At 39.5% G+C, this 25,929-nt stretch overlaps 1 protein-coding gene across 1 annotated transcript in view; it reads right to left on the reverse strand.

Annotated features, from left to right (window-relative positions):
* Window positions 1-556: 556 nt before the first annotated feature.
* Window positions 557-25,929, reverse strand: part of SLC22A15 (solute carrier family 22 member 15) — a 28,348-nt gene continuing 2,975 nt past the window's right edge. Inside the window, exons 2-12 of the mRNA XM_068417458.1 lie at window positions 21,425-21,637; window positions 18,371-18,503; window positions 17,187-17,351; window positions 16,075-16,204; window positions 14,128-14,343; window positions 12,654-12,794; window positions 11,754-11,839; window positions 9,324-9,444; window positions 7,730-7,802; window positions 4,245-4,433; window positions 557-1,009 (exon numbers count right to left, since the gene is read on the reverse strand). Of these exons, the coding sequence (XP_068273559.1) occupies window positions 923-1,009; window positions 4,245-4,433; window positions 7,730-7,802; window positions 9,324-9,444; window positions 11,754-11,839; window positions 12,654-12,794; window positions 14,128-14,343; window positions 16,075-16,204; window positions 17,187-17,351; window positions 18,371-18,503; window positions 21,425-21,637 (1,554 nt within the window). The 3' untranslated portion in view covers window positions 557-922. The remainder of the gene's footprint in view (window positions 1,010-4,244; window positions 4,434-7,729; window positions 7,803-9,323; window positions 9,445-11,753; window positions 11,840-12,653; window positions 12,795-14,127; window positions 14,344-16,074; window positions 16,205-17,186; window positions 17,352-18,370; window positions 18,504-21,424; window positions 21,638-25,929) is intronic.

Consider the following 25,929-nt stretch of genomic DNA (forward strand, 5'->3'; position numbering starts at 1 on the left):
GCATGTGATAAACACCTCACCTATGTCCCACCCACGAAATTATATCCTTCACAGAATTATTTCACTGCACAGAGAAGTTGCTGAGCTTCAATATTTATGGCGAAGTGAGGACAAGGTAAAAGTAGACAAAGCTATAAAAAGCAGTGCTGAGATGTGGGGAACATGTGGCAAACCTACGCATATGACAGCCCAAGAAAATGCTTGGTGGATGAAAAGAAGGAAAAAAAAAAACCAGCAACATCCTTTATGTCTGCAGGCCTTATGGTTGCTCTTTTCAGCAGTCCTTCCTCCTGGCCTTCCGTTATCACTAAGTTCATGCACAGCTCATGACTAACCAGCTGCACCCTGTAACTCTATACAGGTGTTGGTGTGCAGAAAGAGAAACCTTATGTTCATAGTTGCCTCTCCCCTGTTCAATATGCAGAAGCCATTTTAACATACATTTCAGGAATTTGTTCCCATTGGAGTAGCACACAGCACATTCTGTGACCACTTTCAATCTACAGAAAAAAAAAAACAGTGGATGTTTTCAAGTTTATCAATTTATACCGAATCAAAATCAACCACCTTGAAAATAAAATACAAACACGTGCATTGATGATCTGTCCAAATCTATCTAAGCCTAGGTAATTTCCTAGGCCACAGAAATACAGCATCTCACCCTTGCTGTCTCACCTGGCTTCAAACGTGGTCCATGCACTGTCATTCTGAACCACAAGAATTTGAATAGCTGTCTCATACGGAGCACATCAGTGGTGTCATTAGTGTGAACAGTACTCAAACCCCTCTCCTAGTCAGGAAAAACACAGGCACTTGCCCAATTACATTCCCTGACAGGCGAGGTCCCCAGTACTCGTCTTGCAGCTGGAGTGACTGGACAAGTAAGAAAAGGCATAAAATAGGCCAGTGTTTCTTCTTTTCATTACTTGATCATATGAGTCTCTTCATCTGCATCATAAAACTCCTCATCTTCACTTCCACTCCCTGCAGAACTGTCTTTGTCTCCAGACTAGAAGCAAAAATGAAGTCATTGGTTAGTGCAGAAGCCACTAAATCAATCTCAAAATATGTAAGTTATATACCTCTGTTGAAAAGCTGGCAGAGAAAAAGTAAGAAAAGACAGGCCAGATCACTTCATTAAAACTTTGTAAAAGACATTACGTGAATCAAGATTTATTTGTGTCCTCGGTTCTTCAAAATCTCTTTAAAAGAGATAGGCTTCTAGCAGATGGACTTTCTCTGCTCCATCAGTACACTGGAGAACACATGCAGGAGAAAGATTGGCTAGAATGGTTCTGCAGTGATAGTCTACTCAGCTTTCTCACTTAATTTAAGTCTAAGGTCCCACCTACTCTGTGGTGAGCTACTGGAAACAGAGGCTCAGAACACACAGATTACTTGATTAGGTAAAAGCTTCTCCACCCTTAATTATTACTTCTCCATAGCACAGGCATTTTCCTATGCAAGTTTAATTAAAAAGATCCCCCTGCAATACTAACTAAAGGTGTTATGGAAAAGGGAAAAAACATTACAAGTTTGCATGTTCAGAAAGTGAACTCCCTATTCTATAGGGACAGATGTATCTGTAGGCATATCTACTCTAGCCAGAGTCCTTTTAACAACATCATTTATATCATATACCCCAACTAAAGTCACTATTACAGCTAATTGATTTTTGTTTGTCCAGTGTAGCATTTTTCCATGGAACTGACACAAACCAAACCAAACGTGGTCTTAGTCACATGGTTTAGTTTCAGGCAGTCCTGCAAGAAGCAGGGACTTGTACTCAATGATCCTTATGGGTCCCTTCCAACTTGAGATATTCTGTGATTCTATGAAATTATTCCAGTTAAAGATTCTCTTGCTAGTATAAACTTCAGCTAGTTTGAGTATTTAGGATTTTTCTTCCAGTATGCTTGCATCCACCCTAAGATTTCTGCCTGCCTAATTATATGCGAGAAGGGTGAGAGAGAGGGTGGAAAGAGAGAAATGGAAATCCTGTTCCTGACTGACAGTAGCACGCAAGCAAAATCTGTAGCTTTAGATCTGTCTTCAGAGGAGTTTTGCTACAGCAATGTGTGTTAACTGCAAAGGAATTTCAAACAGTTTGAGCACTAAGACCTGTCAGAAGATATAAAGGGAATCATGTTATGCTTTTTTCTGGATTTCTAAAGTTATTTGAGGAAAGTCGGGCTATCACTGGATGCTGTCCAACTTGAATATCACATTCATGTATGTTAACAGGGACAAAACCTCCGTTCTGGGCAACCAGAACGCATGTTATCCTGAAAGTGGTACAAAAGGACAATGGATTCCACAGGGGGAATTCAGGGTATGCCAAATGAATTCTACATCTTTCTTACAGCTGCTTCGTAAGACCTCTCCACGGCCTTGTCAAATAGGGTTAATGTTTAACAGCTTTCCATTTTATCAGAGCTTTCTTTGTAAGCTTTAAAATAAACGCCTAATGTGTCACAGACATTCCAGATATAACTTCACTGAAGCTACAGGATTACTTCAGGCCTGAACCAATGACTTTTTTTTTTTTCATTTGAATTCAGCAATTTTAATCCATCTGGGGAAAACTGTTCCTGAAGAATGTTCTTTTTTTTTTTTGCTTTGTTTTTATTTTTTTTTTTTCCTTTTGTGGATCCTGTTCAGGTTGGGATTTTTAAGCAGCCTGCAGAAGTGGAAGCAGGGAAGGTTTAAACTGAGAAGACTGCTTGACATAAGTGAACCAAGTTGTGCAAATGTCTGATAGACAGACGATACTAGTCACCCCAAAGGACAATATTGACCTTACTTGGTTAGAAAGGAGAAGGCAAATGTGACTTCCCCCCCACCAAGTTGTAACACCTGCACTGTTTGCTAGAATTGTTTTTTGTTAGTAAGCCACCTACACAGCTAAGATGTAATAATGATGTAATTACCAAAATAACAGCTGGTGTAAACTTGATGTAAATGTATATGATGGATTTGTGTAGGCAGCAAGAATGTGGTGCCATAACACATTATCCAGAATGATTAAAAGTGTTTATAAAGTAGCTAAAGTATAAAATTAATTTTTACAGCGCTGCCTCTTTCAAGCTTTCTTCAAGGGTGCCTTTGTCACTAGACTGTGCTGTGTGTCAAGAATTATTACAGCTAAAATTGGTAAACAAGGCAACATGTTGAAGCCTTTGAAAGGAAGCAGCTGCTCTGATTCCAGAAATAAATTTTACTCTGCCTCCTGATTTCTGTGAAAATAAGTTTATGACTACCTGTGAATCGCAGTATGCTTGACCAAAAGTTAACCAAATGAAAGTAAAATGTGTTATAAGGATACTGTCTCATCTCAGCCTAATGGGACAATTAACATTTTTTGTTATGAGATGCCCTTCAAGTCTTCTGACCACTTATTCAGTTTTTATTAGTTCATTGATACTTAGAATTTTGGGACCAGGATTTAAACATTAAAACCTTACCCAAATTCAAACATCCACTTCCAGCTCTCTAGTTACTTCTCTCTAATCCCACTCCATTCACAGAGGAGCAGCAATGTAAAAAAAAAACCCTACACGACTGGAAGACATACACACCTTAAGAGGTGTCCAGGAGTTTGACAAGATGAAGTATAAAGTCATGTGAAAAAACAACACTGAGAAACCTCACAGAAAAACATCCCACCACCACGTTTATCTATGCTTATGCCTGGGAGTTTTATAGTTCCAACATTTTCAATGATTCTCATTTCCCAGAATCAGCAGTGGGACAGATCTCGGAGGTTAGTCTCGCTTTAACCCATTTAAAGACTCTCTAGCACAGACCTAACAATTGACATTGCAGAACAGCCAGTGCAGGTCAGGGCAAAAGTACAGTGTGCTGCCTTTGAGAATAGCCCTTCACAAACAGGCTTCTGTTTTCTTTAACATCTAAGGCTTCTCAGAAACTCCAACGGCCAGCTTTGCGTGAAGCACGCTGCAGCAATCTGCCTTAAGAGATTAGAGAGGCACAGACACCACCGAGTCCTTTATCCCAAAGGAAAAGATTGTAAGGGATGAATTAACCCAGCTATCTTTCAGCCTGCATTTCCAGACAACGTTTCAGATGTGATGGTAAGGTTACTAAACTATCTTCTGTATCTCCTTGGGGCCTATCCTCCACTGGCCAAGAATCACTATCCTAATCTATTTAGAGTGGCAGATTCAAGCTGACAGCTGAAATAAACACAACAGAAAAGTACTAGGGGAAAAAAATGAATATACCTGTGGGCCATCTAGGGCTTGCAACGACATGGCTTCATCACCCAGCCTCCAGTATGAGCACACCTGCAGGTCTGAAATAGTTTCTAGCAAAGGGCTGTTTAAGGTCTCTGGCAGCAATAAACTTAAGAGTCCAGACAAAAGACCAGATGCTCCAAACACAATGTAAGGCAGAGACCACTGTACAGATTTCTGGAAAAAAGAACAGAGTGTTAAGCTGAGATTGGTTCTCTATAGTTCATACTTCATATTAAAGCACTTAATCTTTACAACCATTCCATCTGGCAACTGTTTGTGTTCATATTTAACATAAGAATTACCAATCCTACTGTTTCTTTAACCAATATTAGATCCACACAGATTTTGGGATGGAAATGCCTGCTGAATTTATACTCAATTCTTGACTGTAACATATGTACTTCTTAACAAATGCAACATCACCTTGTAGTAGGGAAGGTATCACAGAATCACAGACTTACTGGTTGGAAGAGATCTCCTGAGGTCATCTAGGCCAACCACTTACTCCAAGCACAACTACAGCCAACACTAGACCAGGTCAATCATAGATTTGTGTAACCAAGTATTGAAAAAAACTCCAAGGATGGAGAATCACTTTCTAAGTATACTGTTCCAGGGCTGCATTAAGCCTCTGAAAAAGAGTATTTTCCAAATTTCCTATCTAACCCCCAAGCCAAAACTTGTGGCTATTGACCCCTGCTGAACTGTTTCACACTACTGGGAAGATCAAAGGTGCAATATTCCCTCAAGCTTTCATCTGAAGCCATGTGCTCTAGGCCCCTGACCATCTTGGTTACACTCCACTGGACCCTCCCCAGATTTTTCAACATCCCTCTAGAAGGAGGGAACTTAATCTGTGGGCCACATACTGAATTGGGCCTGATGGAGCTCAGTGTGAAGTTTGGCTGTTTGTGATGAGAGGACACTCCTAGCCCCCATTTAACTTGTCATCCATTGTCATCCTCAGGTCTCTTTCAGCAAGGCTGCTACTCAGCCAGTTGGTTCCTAGCCTGTGCTAACCACGTAATTAGACCACACCAGAAACAGAATTTTATTCTTCTTGTTGGCCTTCATGGGATTTCTATTGGCCCAAAAGGTCCCACTGGACTCAAGATCTACCATTGGGTGTGACAATCACTCTTCCTTATTTTGCATCCTCTAAAACTATGAGGAAGAAGTACTTGGTCATATCTTCCACTTGTCACCAACCACGAAATACTGAGCCTGTCACTATCGCTTTGAGCCTGGTGGTCCGTGCAACATTCAAATCTAATATTCCTTTCATCCAGGACACAGTTCCTCAGCTTTCAAACAAGAATGATGTAGGACACTGTCAAAAGCTTTACAAAAGCCTTTCCTGCTCACCTCCCTTTCCTCATCCATATTATCTTCTGTGACGAAATGGCTGACTATCAAATCAAACTGTCTGAGAAAGAACTGCCCTTAGTAAATCCATGTTCGCTGATCCTGATTACCTTCTTCGCCTTCACATGCTCAGAAACTGACTCTGAGAGGTCATTTCCCATGATCTTCCCAGAGACTGAGTTTGAGCTGCTCAGCCTGTAACTCCCTGGATCCACTTTCTGATCTTAAAGACACACATTGCTTCCCCCCCCCCGCAGTTATCAGTGACCTTTCTCTACAAAAATGGTTTATCACAGATGATGGACACTTGCCTCACTGTCATAGTCACCTCTTTCACCACCTCTTGGGGAATCCTATCCCACGGAATGGAAAGCTTTCAGCTTTAAATGTTCTTGAACCTATTGCTCCTCCACTGTTTGCTGGCCCTCTGCTTCCTCAACTGTGCTGATATGCAGAGGCCTGGGGTCAGGCTTTGCCTATAAAGACTAAAGCAAAAGCGTTAAGTATTTCACCTTATTCCATCTCATCCACCAGTAGGACATCCATCCCATTCAACAACAGGCTAAACATTTCTCTGAATTTCTTTTAGCTGATGGAATCTCTATTTATGCTCCTTGCTAGTCTGAGCTTCAACTGAGCTTTGGCCTTCCTGTCATCACCCCTGACAGCCTAAGCAATGTTTACACTCCTTTGATGCCTGTCCTTGTTTTCACATGGCCTGTTACAAACAAAACTACACTGGGGAAAGGTGTGTGCAAAAATATGAGTCACCTACAATATAGCTCCAAATGTGTACATTCACTTTCAGATGACCAGTAAAGCAAGCTCATTTAAAAAAGAAAAGGCAAGTGTTTAGCTGTTTGTTTCAAAAACTCACTTTGTATAGTAAAGAGCAATTCTAAATTGAGAAAATAACAGGCTGTGATCAAATATAAGAGCAATATTTCATCTCTTATCTCAGCAATTAACTTTTCCCATTCCCACCCTTTTTATAAGATCCCCAGACAAAAGTTACTGAAAATGCATTAAAAAAGTTGGAAGAAATTTCAAAACACAAAAATACTTAATTCTTTCCTCAAATCAATGTTAATGTGTTATTCAAACAGAGCTATTTTCACTTTCATGGGACCCCTTCAAACACGATGATCCAAGATTTGTCTCCTGCAGTGCCAAATCTCTGTTAGACACAACATAATGGATGCCCCAGCTGCTACATAGAAGTTGCCTACTAAATCTACCTGGGAGACCTGCACCAGCCTTGGCTTTGCCTGTTGTACCTCGGAGGTGCTCACACTTTCACCTACCCCATGTTCCATTCTGCTGATTAAAAGGCTCAGTGGGCTTGTCTGCTCTTTTGCCAGCCCTCTGCCTGACGTAACAAGATGGCAAATGGCAGAGAGGAAAGTTATTCCAGCTGAAATCTGTCACATTAAAGGAATTGTCACTTGACCTCAGCAAGCAGTTTGTGTGTAAGAAAGTGGCACGCTATTTTACCTGCATACATGTAAGACTATGAACATAGAGGAAAACAGTATCATCCCCATGTTTCATTCTTCAGAATTTTTCTTTGCCTTGACAGACTGCTGTGAAATTTGTGCTCAAAAGCCCTGCCAGTACCTCAGGTCTCCACAACATCATCTTCATTCATTGACAGATAAACTGCTTTGCTGATAATTATAATCCACGGATATTCAGTGAAGTGCACTGATGGTAAAACTAATTTCTTCTCAAAAATATAAGTTATTGAGCCCTTATGCTTTATCTTGATGCAGTAGTTTTTTTAACTATGTGGGTTTTTTGCTATTGCTCGATTAGGGTTTCAAATTGGGTATCATCATCTTGGTATTTTGAAATTACTACATTGCTAAAGTCCCAAAATTCTCACAGGGCTAAAACATCTTCTGAACTAAATAATGTTGAGTTTTTGTCTAATTATACAGATTATATCACAATGCCTTTGGCCTACCACAATATTGTTAAGACATCTAATTTACATTTCTTAGTTTATATACATAATTTATCCAAAATATTCCCACCTCTGTAAGCCTCTGATACATCAGACCCACAAACAAAAATATACATAACAGTGAGAAGTTCAGACAAACCAATGAAGGGATGAAAGGAGCAATTATTCCACCAACACGGGAAAACATGGAGCAGGCACCCATTCCAACATTCCTAAGAAAACAAAAATCATTAATCAGTTACATGCACACAGGAGAAATTACAACTTTTAAAAAGTGCCATTGAGCAAGAAAAAAAATCTCAGTCATGACCCTGACCACATTAACTGGCAAAGAAAAGTCAAATGTAACTGAAAGCATCCCAAGACAGGAATTAAATCATATGTCTTGTGCTTAAAGAGAAGCGAAAATCCCCTGCACGTTCAGATCTAACATACATACACATATAGAGAGACCAAAAAAAGTGCTATTTCAGACAATGCATCTTGTCTCTGCCTGAAACTTTGGCTAAATTCCTTTATCCAAATCCTATTTATCAGCACATTTGCCCACCCATGAAAAACGCTACAGTATAGTTTCACTTCTGGCTGATCATCAACAATACCTGGTTGAAATATCCATTAAAAATTGCACCCATATGACAGATGCTTTTGTCTACTCTGTCAGCACAAGCATGGAGTACTTCTGCCTCTAGTGAGTGAAACCTTACTGTTCCTTACAGTATGGCCTTGTCCTGGTTTTGGCTGGGATAGAGCTAATTTTCTTCTTAGTAGCTAGAATAGCGCAATGATTTGGATTTAGTATGGGATTTGGTATGAGCAGAATGTTGGTAATACACTGATGTTTTCAGTTGTTGCTAAGAAATCAAGGACTTTGCAACTTCCATACTTTGCTAGTATGCAGGTACACAAGAAGTTGGGAGAGAGCACAGCCAGAGCAACAAATCCAAATTGACCAGTAGAATATTCCATACGATGCAATGTCACGCTCAGTCTATAGATGAGGTTTGGCTGGACAGCTTTCTCTTCTGGGATTGTGGTTCTGGGATTTTCCCTCCTCCAGGATCGCTAGCTGGGAACGGGCTGGGCATTGGCCAGTGGGTGCTGAGCAGTTGCACTGTGCATCACTTATTTGTATATTATTATTATTATTTCAGTTATTAAATTTTTTTTTATCTCAACCCATGAGCCTCTTTTACCTTTCTGACTCTCTCCCCCACTCCCCGGGGAGGCAGGGGAGAGTGAGCAAGCAGCTGTGTGGTATTTAGGAGCCTGCTGGCTTAAAATCACCACAGGCCTATGAAGCATCAAATTACTTTTACAAAGCTTATTGACCAGTCATCTTCAGTGCTGCTGGTTAAGCAAGTACGAATGTTTAATAGATTGTCTGGTTTATAAAGCACTGAAAAAGTTATTTTTCATTAAAGAAATATCAGTAATATTATTGTTATCCTCATTAGTGGAGAGAGGGCTCTGAGCACACCAAGCAGCCAAAGGAATATTTTACTGATATAAAGACTATGGTTAGTCTGAAGAGAACACTGCAAATCTGAGGGAAAAGCAAGGGAGAAGAGGATAAGGGAAGAAATTTAGCATATAAAACTACAGATAATACTTCTATGTAACTGAAAAATCTCAAATGAAAAGGTACAGTTACTAGAAAAAAGTAAGAGAAGTAAAAGGTGATCACATAAGAGAACCAGTAAAATGAAGACATTAAAATTAACTTGGGTTACCTGATCACTGTGGGATAAAGTTCTGACGTGTAGATGTAGACAATGTTAAATGCAGCACTGATTGTCAGCTTCCCCAGCAAAGACAGAGAGTGACTGTTCACCACTGCAAACACTCCAGTATCTGACAGAGAAAATGTGACCCTTGTAAGGCTTTTGAGCACTCAAATACATCTCCGTAATGATTTCAATCACACAACAGTATGGAGTGAAAAGGAATCTACTGAAGAACCTGCTATGACAGCCAAGTGTTTTTCTATTAAAGGACAGTGTTTCCCAGAGATGATCTGTACCTTCAGTAGAACTCTCAAAACTCAAGAGTACAAGGAGCTTTCTTTTAGGCAGCAATGGCAGAAATCATCCAACGTAATTTATATTCTGTGTCTACAGATTTATTACCTTTATTTGTGCAACCAAATTTGTCCAAAGAGGAAAACTCCATGTAACACACTATGAAAAAAATAACTGAAAAATGGCTTTTAAATTAATGGCAGACTTGCTACTAGCCCAAAATTGTTTCCATTCTGTTAAATATAATCCAACAGAAAACGACTGGGTTAAACAACTGAACAGTCCCAGAGACTACAGAGTGGAACTATTGCTCAATACTATGAAAAAGAGAAACTGAGTTTTCCTTTCCTTGTCCTCAGTGTTACAATAAGTGACATCTTTAACTGCATTAAAATCCTACATTAAGGCTCTACTAGAACATCAAATTTTACAGAATCACAGAATGTCAGGGATTGGAAGGGACCTCGAAAGATCATCTAGTCCAATCCCCTGCCGGAGCAGGATTACCTAGATCATGTCACACAGGAACGCGTCCAGGCGGGTTTTGAATGTCTCCAGAGAAGGAGACTCCACACCCTCTCTGGGCAGCCTGTGCCAGTGTTCGGTCACCCTCACCGTAAAGAAGTTTTTCCTCGTATTTATGTGGAACCTCCTGTGTTCCAGCTTGCACCCGTTGCCCCTTGTCCTGTCAAGGGATGTCACTGAGAAGAGCCTGGCTCCATCCTCATGACACTTGCCCTTTACATATTTATAAACATTAATGAGGTCACCCCTCAGTCTCCTCTTCTCCAAGATAAAGAGACCCAGCTCCCTCAGCCTCTCCTCATAAGGGAGATGTTCCACCCCCTTAATCATCTTCATGGCTCTGCGCTGGACTCTCTCTAGCAGTTCCCTGTCCTTCTTGAACTGAGGGGCCCAGAACTGGACACAATACTCCAGACGCGGCCTCACCAGGGCAGAATAGAGGGGGAGGAGAACCTCTCTTGACCTGCTGACCACACCCCTTCTAATACACCCCAGGATGCCATTGGCCTTCTTGGCCACAAGGGCACACTGCTGGCTCATGGTCATCCTGCTGTCCACTAGGACCCCCAGGTCCCTTTCCCCTACACTGCTCATACATGTACTCATACATGGGGTTGTTCTTGCCCGGATGCAGGACTCTACACTTGCCCTTGTTATATTTCATTAAATTTCTCCCCACCCAACTCTCCAGCCTGTCCAGGTCTCTCTGAATGGCTGCGCAGCCTTCCGGTGTGTCAGCCACTCCTCCCAGTTTGGTGAGATATGCAAGATAAAAATCCTATAAACATAGTAAAAGCTGAAACTAGGTGCCAACATTTTCTGAGTCTACCACTAATAAATAATACTAAACTAGTTCTGTTAGCAAGTTGAAGAAAAGAGTAACAGACACATTTTTCAAAAGTGAGCAAGTTTTTTGAGTAACAAGAGCCCTACTCAGTGCCAATTCCATAGTATGATAACACGCTTCTAACATTATTACTTTGGAAAAAAAAAACAAAAGAGAGGAAGATGCTGTAAAGAACCATACCAAATACCCCATCCAGCTCAGTTTTGTCAGAACAGCCAGTGCTTACTTGCATATACCAGGCAGAATGGTATAATATATATCAAATATTAAATGCCTACCAAGGAAGTCTACAGCATATGCTATTACTGCTTTGAACAAATCACGCTCAGTAGAGATAAGTGCCTGTTTCTGGCCAGTTAGCCATTTCATTTCCTACGGCACTTTACTCCTGGCTGACTCTGGCAGTTCAGCATGCAGCTGATTTCCTGGGGTCTTGCAGTTCTATCCTCTGAAAATCTTTCTTTTCACATGTTACAATTGGACCGACATGCAAAAACTACTTGACGACTGGTACCAGCCTAACCAGAATATCTCTGAGTGTCTGGGCTCTAGCATCTGGAATGCTTCAAATCCAAGCCTGACAAGCTTTCCTTACGGTCTTAGGAAGGTTGCTGCTCATCGTTTTTACGACTTAGCTTCTCTGGCTTCAAAAATTGAGCCTCACATGTGGTATGAGCCTAATCTACTAGCAACCATCAAATTCTTAGGCTGTAGGATGCCATGTTTACAACTTCTTATCACGTACTTCAGAAACAAAAGGAAATACTTACCTTTCTTTTTAGGAAGAAACATGACAATAAGACAAGCCAATCCTCCCAGGAACAGAAATGCACTCAGTGTTCGCTTCCGACCAAACCTGATACGCAAGGATAACAAAGCTTTATTCTGCATTAGATCTGTGGTTTGCAGAGCAATGAGTCATCTAAATTCACGTTGCCTCTTTATTTGCAGTTGCAAATTCTCAATGCCATCTCCCACAAACACTTCCTCTCACACTGTTTTTAAGCAAGCTTCTACTTCACTCTTAACACAAGGAGCACCAAGAAGTCTTTATGCAGTGGCTGGCAATTTCTAGGATCTTGATTTGCTTCCCACTGTGTGTGTATGTTTGTAAAGTTCCTCAGGAGACATGTAGAGAAGAGATTGGGAGGTGAATTCTACAAAAAGTACAAGACATTGTCCAGAGTATCATGGCTCAGGAAAAAGCTAAATATCTGAATCAACAGCTCTGCTCACGTACTAGTGCACACAGCCGCTACTACATGAAACCACACGAGAGCTTCAGTTGAATTTAGTTGCAATAGTTTTGATTATTCTAACAGTGAGAAGAGGGATTATGAGACAGAGGTGGGAAGAATGCCATCTTGTGTTAGCATGGAGTCAGCACAACCAGGTTCGACTGATGTAGATCAGCCTCATCTCTGAGCCAAATTTAGACAGCTCATTAACATGAGCTACTGAGAACAAGTTAAACTGTTGTTATTTGAAATAAAGGTGTTTCAATGGCACTTTCAAATAAAAATGCATCTCCCAGAACATAATGAAGTAGTAACATTGAAGCAGGAAGCCCCACACAACAGATATAAGCTAGGAGATGCAATATACAGGAAACCTATCCTTGAGAAAAATTACAACAAAACCTTGAATGAGTTAATAAGTTTCATACTTACCATTTTTGGTTAATCAAGTAAATACAGATTGGGTATGCTGGGATTTCTATCAACCCTGAAAGGGCTAAATTGGCATAAATACTTCCACCTAAGTCACCCACATTAAGGGTAAGACCATAGTAAACCAAGCTGCACACAAACCTGCAAAAGACAGAAAAAGAGTAAAATCAGAGCTGCCACTTTGCCTGCCAAATCAAAGCACTGGTCTGGCATGATACACTATCAACTATATTTAGTGTTTCAGAAGATAAGTCTAAAAATGTTTCTCTGCAAGTGCATGATGCTTTCTAGGTAAAGAAATAATTTTGCCTCTGCACAGACCCAATTCCTGACTTATTACTCAGTTAAACTTAAGACTACAATTAAGAATGTGCATAAACCAGAATAAAGTTAAAATATGATCATGATTATATTAGACTTGAGAAATGTCGTCTTTGTCCTTTTTGTTTTTATCAGGTTTCACTTTTGTCCATACTTTTCCAGTTGTGTGTAAACCCTTTCTCAAACAGTTCGGATGACACTTCCACCTTCTTTTAATTTCTACACCCTGGCCCAGTTTTATTCATTCTCCAATTCTGATTTTTTTACTTTTCTTTTGTAGCCCTGACTGGCTGTCTTCTTTACAGAGAAGAAAGGAACAGGTCACTAATTCATTCTGCAGAAAGTCAGCAATTCTCACTTAAGGAACAGAAAAATCAACTATTCTGCAGTAAGCACGTGGAAAAACAACAGGAAAAATAGCTCTGTGTTGTCTGCTAACAAAATAATGCCATTTGTTTTTCTCTTAATCAATACATCTTCCTCAAATATATGCATTATAAAAGCAACTGTGCGAACAGTAATGCCAGAGGACTCACATACCATGTCATACAAAAGGTTTATTTCAAAGTGGCAGCAAAAGACCTCAGGGCTAGCAGAGCTATCTGAAACAAAATAGGCACTGCTGGAGAGTTAAATTTGTGCTAGTGACTAGAGGTAGCACCATGGGCTCCTGCTCCTCACTACAGCAACTGCTAGCACTGGCAGCACTTTCTATTAAGAAAATAAACACACTCATTAGACAAGGTAGGCCACCCACCTGCTAATGGGCTCCTTACACACAAAACAAATAATAATCCATGTGGCTGAAAATACTGACACATAGCATCAGGCCAAAGAGGACAGCATGACTAATCTCAGCAGCCTCTGAGGGTCAGAAAGGAAGAGGTAGCTCTCAACCAACTATTTTGAGACTCAAAGCATGACAGAAATACATAGATAAAAACACCTCAGAACTAGACTGTAAAAATGGCTTCACGTTAGAAATGCACTAAGGAAATATTATAATACAAGGATCCTTTTTAGGTACAGCGTCCCTAATACAGGCTGAAACTAAGTACAATCTGAGGAACGAGCCAATTCTCAGCAACATGTTCTCTCAAAGACTTAGAGAGGCAACAGCAGCACAGCTGGGCCTCCTAAGTATTTCAAGTACCAGGTAAACATCATGATCAAGGTGCGTCCCAAAAGAATCTTATATCGGAACAGATCCAAGAAGCTGCCAGCCTCTCTGGAGCTCCTCTCTGTTGGAAGTTGTAATGAAAAAGTGCACTTCTGCTTGCGGTTCCTCTTTGCAATGAGGTAGAGGGCATCTTCTGCTTCATTCAGCCGGCCTTGTGAATAGAGCCAGCGAGGGGACTCTGGAATGAATCTGAAACACACATACATGCACAGGCAGATTTAGGGCTTTTCTCTTCTATGAGGCTGGACTTGTCTATGGAAATAAGGCTGAAATACATTTCAGTATAACAAAGAATTTTTCAAACAACCCTTCAGGTATAGAATTTACTTACTGAAACAGAGACAAAGCATGTTGAAGGGAAAGGGAACATAAGTCATATGTAATTTAGATACCAAGAAATTACATTGAGTATATACATATATACACACACACTACTATAAATTACAGTATCATTAGGACTCTTAGGAGAATTCAGAATTAAGGAGGCAGCACATTACTAGAAGTAACCACAGGATGTTTTTATAACACTAACTAGTTGTCTTTGTTCCTCATTTTCCAACTTTTTCCCAAATTCTCTCCTGTAGGTAGGAAGGCAGAGGCTATGCAAAGGTCATGCTCTTGCTCCCCTTGTGCACTGTTCACTTGGATCTATCACTCCAACACAGCCTACAAAACAAATCTTCTTCTATTACTCTCAGATTCCCAAAACTAATTTAAACGTTATTCTTTTGCCAGAAGCTTTTTAAGATTTTTGCCTCTGACCAGGAGTGACATTTTTCCTTTAAAGGAAAGTGATTCTGTGGTTTTATAAGAGAAAGAGCTTAGAAAGGAACATGTTTTCCTCCGTATGATAAAAAAAACTGATAGCATTTTCTGCACAGAGTAATTTTTAAGCAATGTGAGAGAGAGGCAGTGTGAAATTTGGAATAAAAAAATGCTTTCTTACAGTAAGATAGGCCTCTGAGCACAGCTCTGAAGTCCCAAGCATAAAGCACTTAAAAAAAATGTACATATCAATCTGAAAGTTAGATTTTTTTTTTTCCAAAGGCCCCAAACACCACTTTAAGTTTTGAAATATCAGAAGTATCATCTCTGCCTTTCACCTCTTGAACAGCCTCTAAGACCTTTCCCTGAGTTCTGATGCTGCCTTTGAAATGGTATGTTGACTCTTTAGCAAAGAACTTTCTTCAAAAAGTTACGTTACTGAAGTTAAACAGATGTTGGAAGGAAAAAAGCCTTAAGTTTAAACAGCAGCTGAAGTTATTTTCTTCTTTCAATTACTAAGATTTTAGTACTGTCAAACAGTACAGAAGAAAAGGAGAGCACACTGCATCATATAGCTTTCAGTGCTGAAGTCCACAAACACAAAATAAAGAAGCCTTCTTCCTATTCTTTCCTAACCACACTTGAAAAATAAAAGCAAGCTCCCTATTTTTTCTTTTGCATGTCACCTTTAAGACTGTATGTGCAAGCAATTTTCATGCTGTTCCTTCTGCAGAAGCACAATTATAAGAGAAACAACATATTATCACATAACCGCAAAAACATTTCTGTATCTTAACATGTATATATAGTGTCTTGTAGCAGACCAGACAAGAGTTTAGATCACCTACATACACCAGTCAAACAACAGGATGGGCTTCTACACCACTTGAGACTGTTCCCATCTACAGTAACAACACATATACAATATAATGTGCACTTACACTTTCAAATACTGCAGCACTGCTATTTAAAGAAAGCAAAGAACATGGAGTGGTAGAGCTTGAGAGAAAAACCTTTGTTACACCACTCCATACCATCCTAGAAAAGCATCTTGACTTAGTTTGTTCATTGTTTTTTTTGTTTGGTTTTGGTGTTTTTAAATTTTCTTATTTTTGACATCTTTTTTGATGAAACTCAGTTTGAAAAATAACTTACAGAGAGAGAAGAAAGACAACTGTTCCTTCCAGGTTAACCACAACAGCCAGAGTCCTCCAGGAACGAATGAAGTAGCCTAATAAAGCATACTGGGCGATTCCCACAGCAAAGAACATGCCACCAATAGATCCTAATGCACAATTAAAACCAAAACAAAACATTATCACTCCTTTAAGGAACATTATTAACTCTTAACACACGGGATCAGACAGAAACTTAACATTTCATTAAGAAAAATTCACTCAGTAATATAGGCAAAACCACACCTATTTGACCAAAGAACATTCTGGCCTTCACCCATGCAGGGCAGAAGTATTACATCTAATTGCAAAGATCAATACAAGTCCAAAAAGTACCATTGCACATCCTCCTTACCCAACAAAGCCCCATAAACAATTAAGTCTTGTAATTCCAAATATAATGTTTCAGCTTTCTATGTGTAAAAATAAATACTACAAACCATTGGAAAACTGGTATTTTTAGGAATATATAATATGCATTTGTAGCTCTCATGAATTGTAAGACATCCTATTTTAAAACAGTCTCACCATAGCACTTCTTTGGCACTTATCACAGACTGGGCAAGTCAGGCCCCAGAGCTGTAATGGTTGGCAGTATCTTTTGTTCTAAGTTCTAAGGTTGATTACCAGATGGGACAACATTTTTTTTTCCGCACATATAAAAAAATAGTTGTCTCATCTTCCCATTACACAAAACCACTTTTGACTTCTTTGAGAACTGCCAGAAATAAAAGAATTGATATTTAGGATACAAACACTAAGCTCTGTTTAGCAGAGTCCAAAATTCTGACAGATAGAGCTCAGCTATCACGAACCTTGGATGAGTATTTAGCTGTGTAACATTCACAGGGGATGTTTCAACTGGACCTTCGTCAACCTGAGCGATGCAGAAATCTGAACAGCCAAATCACCTACTGTGCTTGTCTAAGGGTCATAATGAACCAAGCAGGGCTCAAAGGCTGTGGTCACACAGATCCTCAAGCAGAGTTAAATTCGCAACTGCTATCGTGTTAGCTTTGGCATATCTCAAGTGGTGTGTGAGACTGGAATCTGTAAATTCTGATGATAAAGACACTGACACTCAAACTTTACCTGCTAACGCCCAGTAGGCAGTACCCACGCACTCATTCAGTAGAACAAAGGCCACCAGTGACATCCCACCATTCATCATCCCTACCAAGAAGCGACAGATGGCAAAGAATTCATATGAGGGTGAGAATCCATTTGCAATGGCAAACAAGATGTCAAGGGCAAAACCTGGAAAATAAGGCAAAAGGTTTCATTTCAGAAGAGTACCTAAAAAAAACAGATGCATTTATCAGTATCTTTAGTTGACATTTGGTGGCATCTGTCCTGAGTAATCACAGTCAATATCTACAACATGCTCCTACATACCACAGGTTTGGGCAGAAATTTAAGTACCTAAAGTCAATACCATAAAAGAGGGGACACAAAAGGAGTGGTTTTGGATACATAATTTGCAGTATTAAACCTTCAAATTCAGTTCACAGCAGACAATTTTCTCACATATTCAGAACTACTGTCTGACTCCAGTTAAGATGGCTTGATATTTATCCCCATACAGAAGCCACAGCTAAATATATGACCAAATATCTCCCCTCATTCTTGGAAAGTAGTCCATACAAACTAGTGAAGAGAAACAGTATCAGGGGACAGTACATGGGGAGTTTGCACTGCATAGCAGGCCCACCTTTATTTGCCTTGAATTAAAAAAAAAAAAAATAAAATCTGTTTTTAACTCTACATGCTCATCCATTGACACACAACTTTACAAATACATACACAAAACATGAAGTTCCAAATGTTGTTTGATCTGGGGACAGTAAAAAAAGCTTGAGCTTTAAAACACGATGAGGATCACTAACACGTAAAAGTCAAATCATGCAGACAGGAGGTAAAAGGTGTAACAAATTCCTATGAGGTTATACATGTAAGAACATTGCTAACAAATTACTACAAATACTAATTGCAACCTGTGGTGATGCCATGAGCATGACATGCATGTCTGTAAGCCCTTATGGTATGATTCCTAAATCCAGAACAACTCCCAGATATTCAGATGGTGACTGAATAGTCAAATATTAATTTCTTGTCCCTACTTATATTCCTGAAGTATACAGGAAGGACAAAAAAAAAAAATCACAGCACATTATTCACTGCTGCATATCAAGCTCTCAGCAGAAACTGGGCTCTTGTCAGTGATCTTCAGACAAGACTCCTCCACTTCATTAATTTTGTTAGGTGGCAGTGGTTACCTGTGAGATAGACTTTCTTCCTCCCAAAGCGATCTGAGAGCTGGCCAAAGGAGATTGCTCCAACAAACACACCACTGAAGTAGAAAGAACTGGCAGCACCGACTTTGTACGATGTGTTGCCCATTAAAAACCACTGCATGGAGGGAAAAAAAAAAAGAAAAAAAAGAACTAACCAGAATCCAAGCAGTTCACCAACAGCTAATAGTTGGAGGGGGATGACACATACTTAAAGGAAGATCAAACTTTGCCTAAACCTCCTAAGCATCACATTCAGTCAGTCATCAGATAGTCACCAAATCACAACTGCTGTCTCACAGACTCACTGGGTGGTACTAACCAATTGCACAGTTCCCCCAAATCGTGTGCAGTCTTTGATTCTGAAATCAGAGACAGATCCCTCATAGAATACTGTAATTTTTGCAGCCTTCTCCCACTCTCCCTTTTATTGCCTTTTCTGACATAAATCTATTAGCTTAATTAGACTCAGTCCTACCTCTTGACATATGTCACTGCAGTGTGTAGGTACATTATGCAAAAATAAAAATTGTGGTTTATGTCCAAAGATAATCCTGCATATGCTCCACCTTATGAACTGTCTTGTCACTGAGAAACACTTTCGTAGCATCAGACAGGTTTTCTGGTATCGCAATACTCATCTCTTTTACAGTCTACTTTGTGTCATTTCCAGTTCTCAATTCCAGACACAGACCTGATCTTCGTATGTTTGATTCTTACACACTTAATGTCTCAGGTTGAACCTGACAGGAAATTCTTTCCCCCACAAAACTGTAGAATAAGAATATGCCATGCTCTCACTATTCAAAAGTTATTTCTTTTTGTATTCTAAAAACTCCACATCTTGTGCTCTTTTCTTTTTCTACTCCTCATGCATCTTGAGATAATGTTTCCTTTTAGTGACACTCAACTTCTCTTCCTGTGCTGGTAAGCTGGTGATTATGTCATTATCCCTGCAATAACACTCTAATCTTCTCCTCATAATCTTCTCTTCCTCTACCAAAACCCCATTAGACATCCTTTCTAGCAAAGCTTAGATTATTTCAAAGCTCAGTTATAAACTACTTCACCATGAGAACAGAGCCATGCAATTAAACCTCACCAAGATTAAGGAGCTAACAAAACAAAATCATTCACAAGCTCCAAGAAAATAACTTGCTCACTGAGCAAATACTGAGAAAATACCTCTCAGTATATGCTTCATTTTGAATTGTCACTTTAATGTGAGGTGTTCACTGATATGGTAGGTAATGTGCCCATAAGCGTCAATACTGACACAATTCAATTTTAAAACTAACCATGTGACCACAATTCATCTTTTGAAGCTTTTCAAGAATTTAAAAACAATTCCTAGAAAAATATATTTGTATAACAATAGCATAGGAGATTAATTTTATCTTGAAATAACATGGTCAGTTTGTTTTATAAGAGCTACAAGAATCATGCCCTGACTTTCGGTATAAAAATGTAAAAAAAGCTGCCGACATTGAAACTCAGTGACTTAGATGCTTTCTGAATCATTCAGGGATTAAGGGATAATTTGGTTGTGAAGCAAAATTTGTTCTGCAAATTAATATCAACAGCTAAGAAGCCCTCTAAAGGGCTCAAGGCTTTTCTGTATATAGCATGATTCATAAATCGAGCTTTTTACATCACAATATATTTCAGTGTAAATTTGCAATGGTCATGTTAGTAGTAAGCGATGCCACAAGAATTAAAAACACCACCCTCAAATGTAGAAAAAGCTTCTTTACGCATCAGTAATGAAATTAGAATGAGATGAGATATCCCGCAAATAAGTGTGATCTCACTAAAATCTTTGTGTTTAGCACAAAACTTCCAAATATAGCACACATTCAGCTAACAAATTTTGAAAAAAAATGGGTTTTAACAGTGGGAAATAGGAGAGGCAACAAGATTTATACACTGCTAGACTCTACAAACATGTCTGACTTGTCAAGTTTATAGCGAATAAAAGATTCCTGCATAAACTGAAAAGCAAAAAAGAAAAAGCCCAGAGAAAGTTTGAAAAACTTACTGAACTTTAAATAATGCTTAAAAAAATCCACCATCCATTAGGATCTTAATTTAAATACTGGCATAAGTACTCATATCCTCTTTCTTACCAGAATAAGAAGCAATGCCTGTTGTATACAACTGCTTGGTGCTATTCCAAAGCCGGCAGTTTTTATTAATATGTTCATACCAATAAAGTTAAGTTCTTTACAGGACTAATTCAGATAGCATTAATGCCTCTGGACAACAGCCATGAACTATCACGTGGTTCTATACTTGACTCAACTGTAGAGCTCTAAATTCAGATCTTGTAACAGATGCACTTGGATAGTGCTCTTGCACAGAACAATTTGACATTAACAGATACTGAAGGCCCCAGGAAGGGCAGGTGTTGCACACATCAGTGCAGAGTCTGGAATAATTTGTGTAGGGACTGTGGCTAGACCATGAAAGAAGACACAAAACACAGAGGCCACACCAATAAAGCTAAAGCTTGTTTTGGGATAGAATGGGGAGAGTTGCTTTGTCCACCTGACTCCCCACTGCCCATACCTTCCCTCATGTCTGGAGTTGCAAAGACTGCAGAAGCCACTTCTTCTCCAGTTCCTCCACTGCTTGCTAATTGCATGATGGATGCACTACATGAATTTGACCTTAGCAAGGCGGCCAGAAAGAGCTCAGGGTACATAAAGGATTTTGAGCATATTAATACAACGAATGACATGATTCCAGCTCAATTGTGGAACCAGGCTACAGGATCCAATACATAACTTCTACATGGAAAAGGGGGGAAGTTTTGGAGCAGAGCTTTGGTCAAGATCTGCACAGCAAAATAAAGCTAGTTTTTTGTGGCCAGTAAAGATGCGAATAGATTACCTGTTCTCTACCTGGAAGTAACACCTATTTCATTTGCTAATCAAAACACACATTAGCATGGGAGAAAGAAGCAGCACAACCAGCCCGCTGCAAGTGACCCCAATATTTACTACTCAAATACAAGGCAGTGAAACATTTCAGACTTACCTCAGAGACTATTGATGTGAAGCTGCTGCTGAAGTGTACGTGCTTATGCACCTCACTGCTGTTGGCGGTCAGAAGCCATTCCCCAAAAGCTTTCTGCTCACTCGCTGACTGGTTGCTATGGCTCTGATTAGCTGCGAGCTCTTGGAGATCCCAGTGGTAGGAAGGAGTTGCACCAACCAATGCAATAAGGATGGCTTCAGTGGCCACATAGAGCTGGAATGAAAGACAAAAACCATCAAAGATGCTAAACATGCATCCATGCAATGTTTCCTCTGCAGTTGGATCAAATCAGTATTAAAAAAAAAAAGAGTCCTATTTTATATTCACCTTCTGCCACTACAGGATGCCATGTATAGCCTCCATCTAACAAGTATCACACACTAAAGAACCACAACTTCAACACTGTGGTTCTTGCACTTTTTGTCTGTTGATTATTTGAAAGAAAAGAAGTTCCTCTCCTGACACTCTTCCCTCAGAGGCCCCCCCAACTCCCACAAATAGCAAGTACACTTCCTGGATGCATGAAAAGTTGTTAGTAGTACTAAGGAGACAAAATAAAACTATTCTTTAATGCAAGTATATTACTCTACTATAACCTCTCCCTTCACCTGTGTTGATCATTCCTCTAACTTCATTATTTGGAACAGATTTCCTCACTGTTTATATCTTGTCTTTCCCAGTTTTACGAAAATTAATTCTTTCCTACTTTTTAATCTTCTTTGAACCTATTTTACTCTTGAAAAATAGAGGCACACATGTGACTGTACATATGCATTTTTCATATATCTACACATTTATACACAAACACAAATCTAAATACAGGGATTATCAGCTGGCTTTGTTTAGAAAAGAATAAATAAAACCGAAACCCAGACCTTTCAAGCCTGGTCTAGAGCTGGGTCACTGCTGCTTGCTCAGAAGAACATTCACAGGCCACTGCTTTAACAGTCTACATTGCAACTCCGTCCTAAAACCCAGTGTTTTTAGACCTGTTTGGACGTGGAAGTGCCATGACTTTTGCAACAGAAGACAAATGATAAAGTCTTCTGAGACAAAAGCAGTTGCTGGTTAACAACACAAAGACCTCCCACCCTCCAAATAAAACTGCCTCTTGTCTCAATCCCTCACTGAGGAACACTAACTCAGCACAGTAGCTCCTGACAAAAAAATCCACCCCAAACAGAAAGAGGATCCCATTGCTTCTCCTGCCTACTTCCTCCATAAAAAAAAACAACTCTCAGCCATGCCACTCCATTCCTCAAACCTTGCTTCAGACACCTCCTGAATACAGTCCTTGCTCTGCTCCCAGCATCTCCCCCATATGTTCTTGGGAAGAATGTACCCGTAGGAAGTGTGTTCTCTCAGAAGGCTGCTACACAAATAGTTCTCAACACTGGAAAGACCATAGATAGGCACAAAAAAAGAAGTCTGAGGCCCTCTGAATTCTGATGCAAGCAACACCAAGTGATCCTCTTCTGCTCTGTACAACAGCTGAGCAGTCAGTTACACCCAGATCTAAATGAGAATTACTACTGAATTAACACAGAGACCCCTGAGTTATTACCTGAAAGCATTTTCTTTCCATCAGCTCCGTTTTGCACTCTATATGATAAACTGCTACCGTAGTGTCAGGAGGTAAACAAATTTTTAAAAAACATCATTCTCTTTCCATTTTTTAATATAAAATTATTGAATATCAAAAGGAATTTGCAAGAAAAACGACAATCTGTTAACTATGTTATTATGCAAGTTAAAGAACAACTTCTAGATAGACAACAATGAAAAGTAAAAGACCTCATCTGCAAAAGAAGGCAATGACTAAGATTACATGGGAAAGAGGTGTTAAAAAGCTGAGTGGCCACGTTGCTAGGGATGTATGGATACAGTATGCTCAAGAACAGTTTGAAATTACTGAGAAATGAGAATTACAGGTCATGATCTGTGGTGCATCCCTGTACTCTGACTCACTCAGACAATTCCGTGTCAGGACTAAGTGATAACATCCTTGCTTTTGTCTTGTGAAATAATAAACATATTTTTGAAGTAGTTCAGGAAATGAAATCCTCAAGGCATTTGGTTTAGAGAAAAAAAAAGCATAACTCTCTTCATTTTTGCTCTAGGTGAAACCTACCCCAGCTACAAAAAACTAAATCAAAAAATAAGTGATTGCAGGCACGCAAGGAAACACTACAGATATTTCTGTTAATAATCTGAGAACATCTCCTCGTATGTTTTACCCACACTCCATATAAAGATGCCAACCACTACTGACACAGTGGCTCCCAGGCACCTTCTGTTCCCAGTTGTTAGAAAGACATTGTAAAACCAATAGCCATAGCTAAACGGTCCCAGAGCAAGTTCCTTCTGACAGCTTCACTCTTTACACAGCATGCAGCCTTCACTTTTTCAAAAAAAGTTTTATTTGGTTTTGTTTGTTTGTTTTTAAACAGGCAGAACAACGTGCTTCCTCCCCTCTGTTGCTAGGCCTTCAGCAAGCCTACTTCTCAGCGTTTCTCCCAAAACTCATGGGTTTTGCTATGCCCATCAGCAATAATTCTGTTAAGGTCTCTACAACAGCACACTGAACAAGCATCTTCTAGGACTGAACGGCACAGAAACTGAAGTCAGCCTCGTAAGTTAAATTGCAAAAGCTGACTAGATGCCCACCTAGTTTATTTTTCTTCCCAAGCAGGAATAAGCTATACCAGAACAGGGAATTATACTTAGTGATACAACTACTCTAAAGCCTTCATCACTTCTACAAGTAAAGCAACACCATCCTTTCGCATAACCATGTTCCCAGTAAAATACAATGCACAAAAAGATGCAGGAATAAGAAGCTTACCTCAAGAAATAAGAATTTGGGACCCTACTTCTTATGTTTGTATTCATGCCACATTTGAAACCTCCCCTCCGCTTAAGTGGCTGCACATGTTTGACACACGCTCTGCAACTGCTTTCTTGAGAATCACAGGGACTTAAAACTCTTACTTCTCCCACAGACAAAGAAATAAGCCAAACAGTGAGGTAATCAAAGTGAAGGAAGGTTACAAGGCAATTATATAAATCCTTTTTATATCTGCCACCTTGCTTACATATCTTACAGATATTTATAGATGAATTATGTCCAAGTTACAGTGCAAGTAACTTTGGGTAAACAGCATACCTGCCATGAAGCCCCTGGAACACCTTCAGCACCCTATATTAGCAATTGTAATGCAATTCGTGTAACACCCATCTCTTTCCTTAATTTTAAATTGTTCATTACATTTCAGATTTGGTTTGTACTCTTTATTCAGGTAAAGTCCTAAGAGTATACCTCATCAAGGACTGGAGTAAGCTGTCCAATTTATGATCTATTCTGGCTAGTTCAAAGAACAGCTTAACAGACTCAAGCAAACATAAGTTTTAAAGAAGATTCACTGACAAAGTATTTCATTACTGTCATTACAACTACAGAGTGATGCCTCGTGCCATTTAAGAGGTAGAATGTGTACAGGAGGTAGAGAAGAAACGTCAAGAAACGGAGTTAAACAAGGCTATGTATGGGATCACATCTGTATCCTATCTGAAGACAGACACTACTTCTTTTGAATTATTTCTAAAGATTTGGGATAAGCCCGCCTTACTTAAGCCACATGTCCCAGAATCTGCTTTCCCTCAAAACATTTGTGCAGACGGGCAGATTAAAGAGCAGCTTTCTGCATTGGGATATTCTAATGATAGAAGTCGTACATGATCTTGCTGCCCACAGCAAAGAGATGCTAGCAGCACCACTCCTCATGGCTGCACTGCATCAAGAATGACTTTGCCTTAAAACAAACTATTATTCAAGGAACTTGATGTTACTATCTTAACTGGTTTCCCATCTTCCCTTCAGTTAATAATAAGTCCCTACGATGGAGGGAAACACTACCCTTTGTAATTATCCATACTGCTGTGTAATGCTCATTACCCAACTCTACGCAAAGCCTTTTCTGTTTCAGCTGTGCAAACAAGAGCTCCCTTTTAAACTCTAACATGCTTTTAAAAAGCCTTTTAATAGAGATATAGTAGGAACACACTTCCATTCTCAGATTTCTGCTGGTTCAGTTTGGACTTGGGCAATCCTGTAGCTCAGATTCACTGGCAAAGGCAAACCTCTTTCAACCATGTATGTTGAGTCACAATAAACCAAGAAACTTTTTTTTGTTTTTAATATGCTTGTACATTCTCAAGTATCTGATCAAGATGTGAGATTTTGTCTAATGCTGCTACACACATTAAACAAACACCAAAAGACACCATTCTTTAATTATGCTTCAATATAATTTCTTCAAAAGGTTGCGAGCAACTTTCTAGTAATCAATAGGTGTCAAGCAATTACTTTTACTTCAAAGTAAAGTCCTAAGTATGTTAAGAGTTATCATCTCCCTTTATTCCTCCCTCACTCTCAAAGACACACTGGCAATGCAAGACTAATCCAGCCTCAAATTCACATCATTAGTCTATCCCCACGTTCTTCA

This window comes from Nyctibius grandis, chromosome 23 (assembly GCF_013368605.1).
Source record: "Nyctibius grandis isolate bNycGra1 chromosome 23, bNycGra1.pri, whole genome shotgun sequence".
Lineage (NCBI taxonomy): Eukaryota > Metazoa > Chordata > Aves > Nyctibiiformes > Nyctibiidae > Nyctibius > Nyctibius grandis.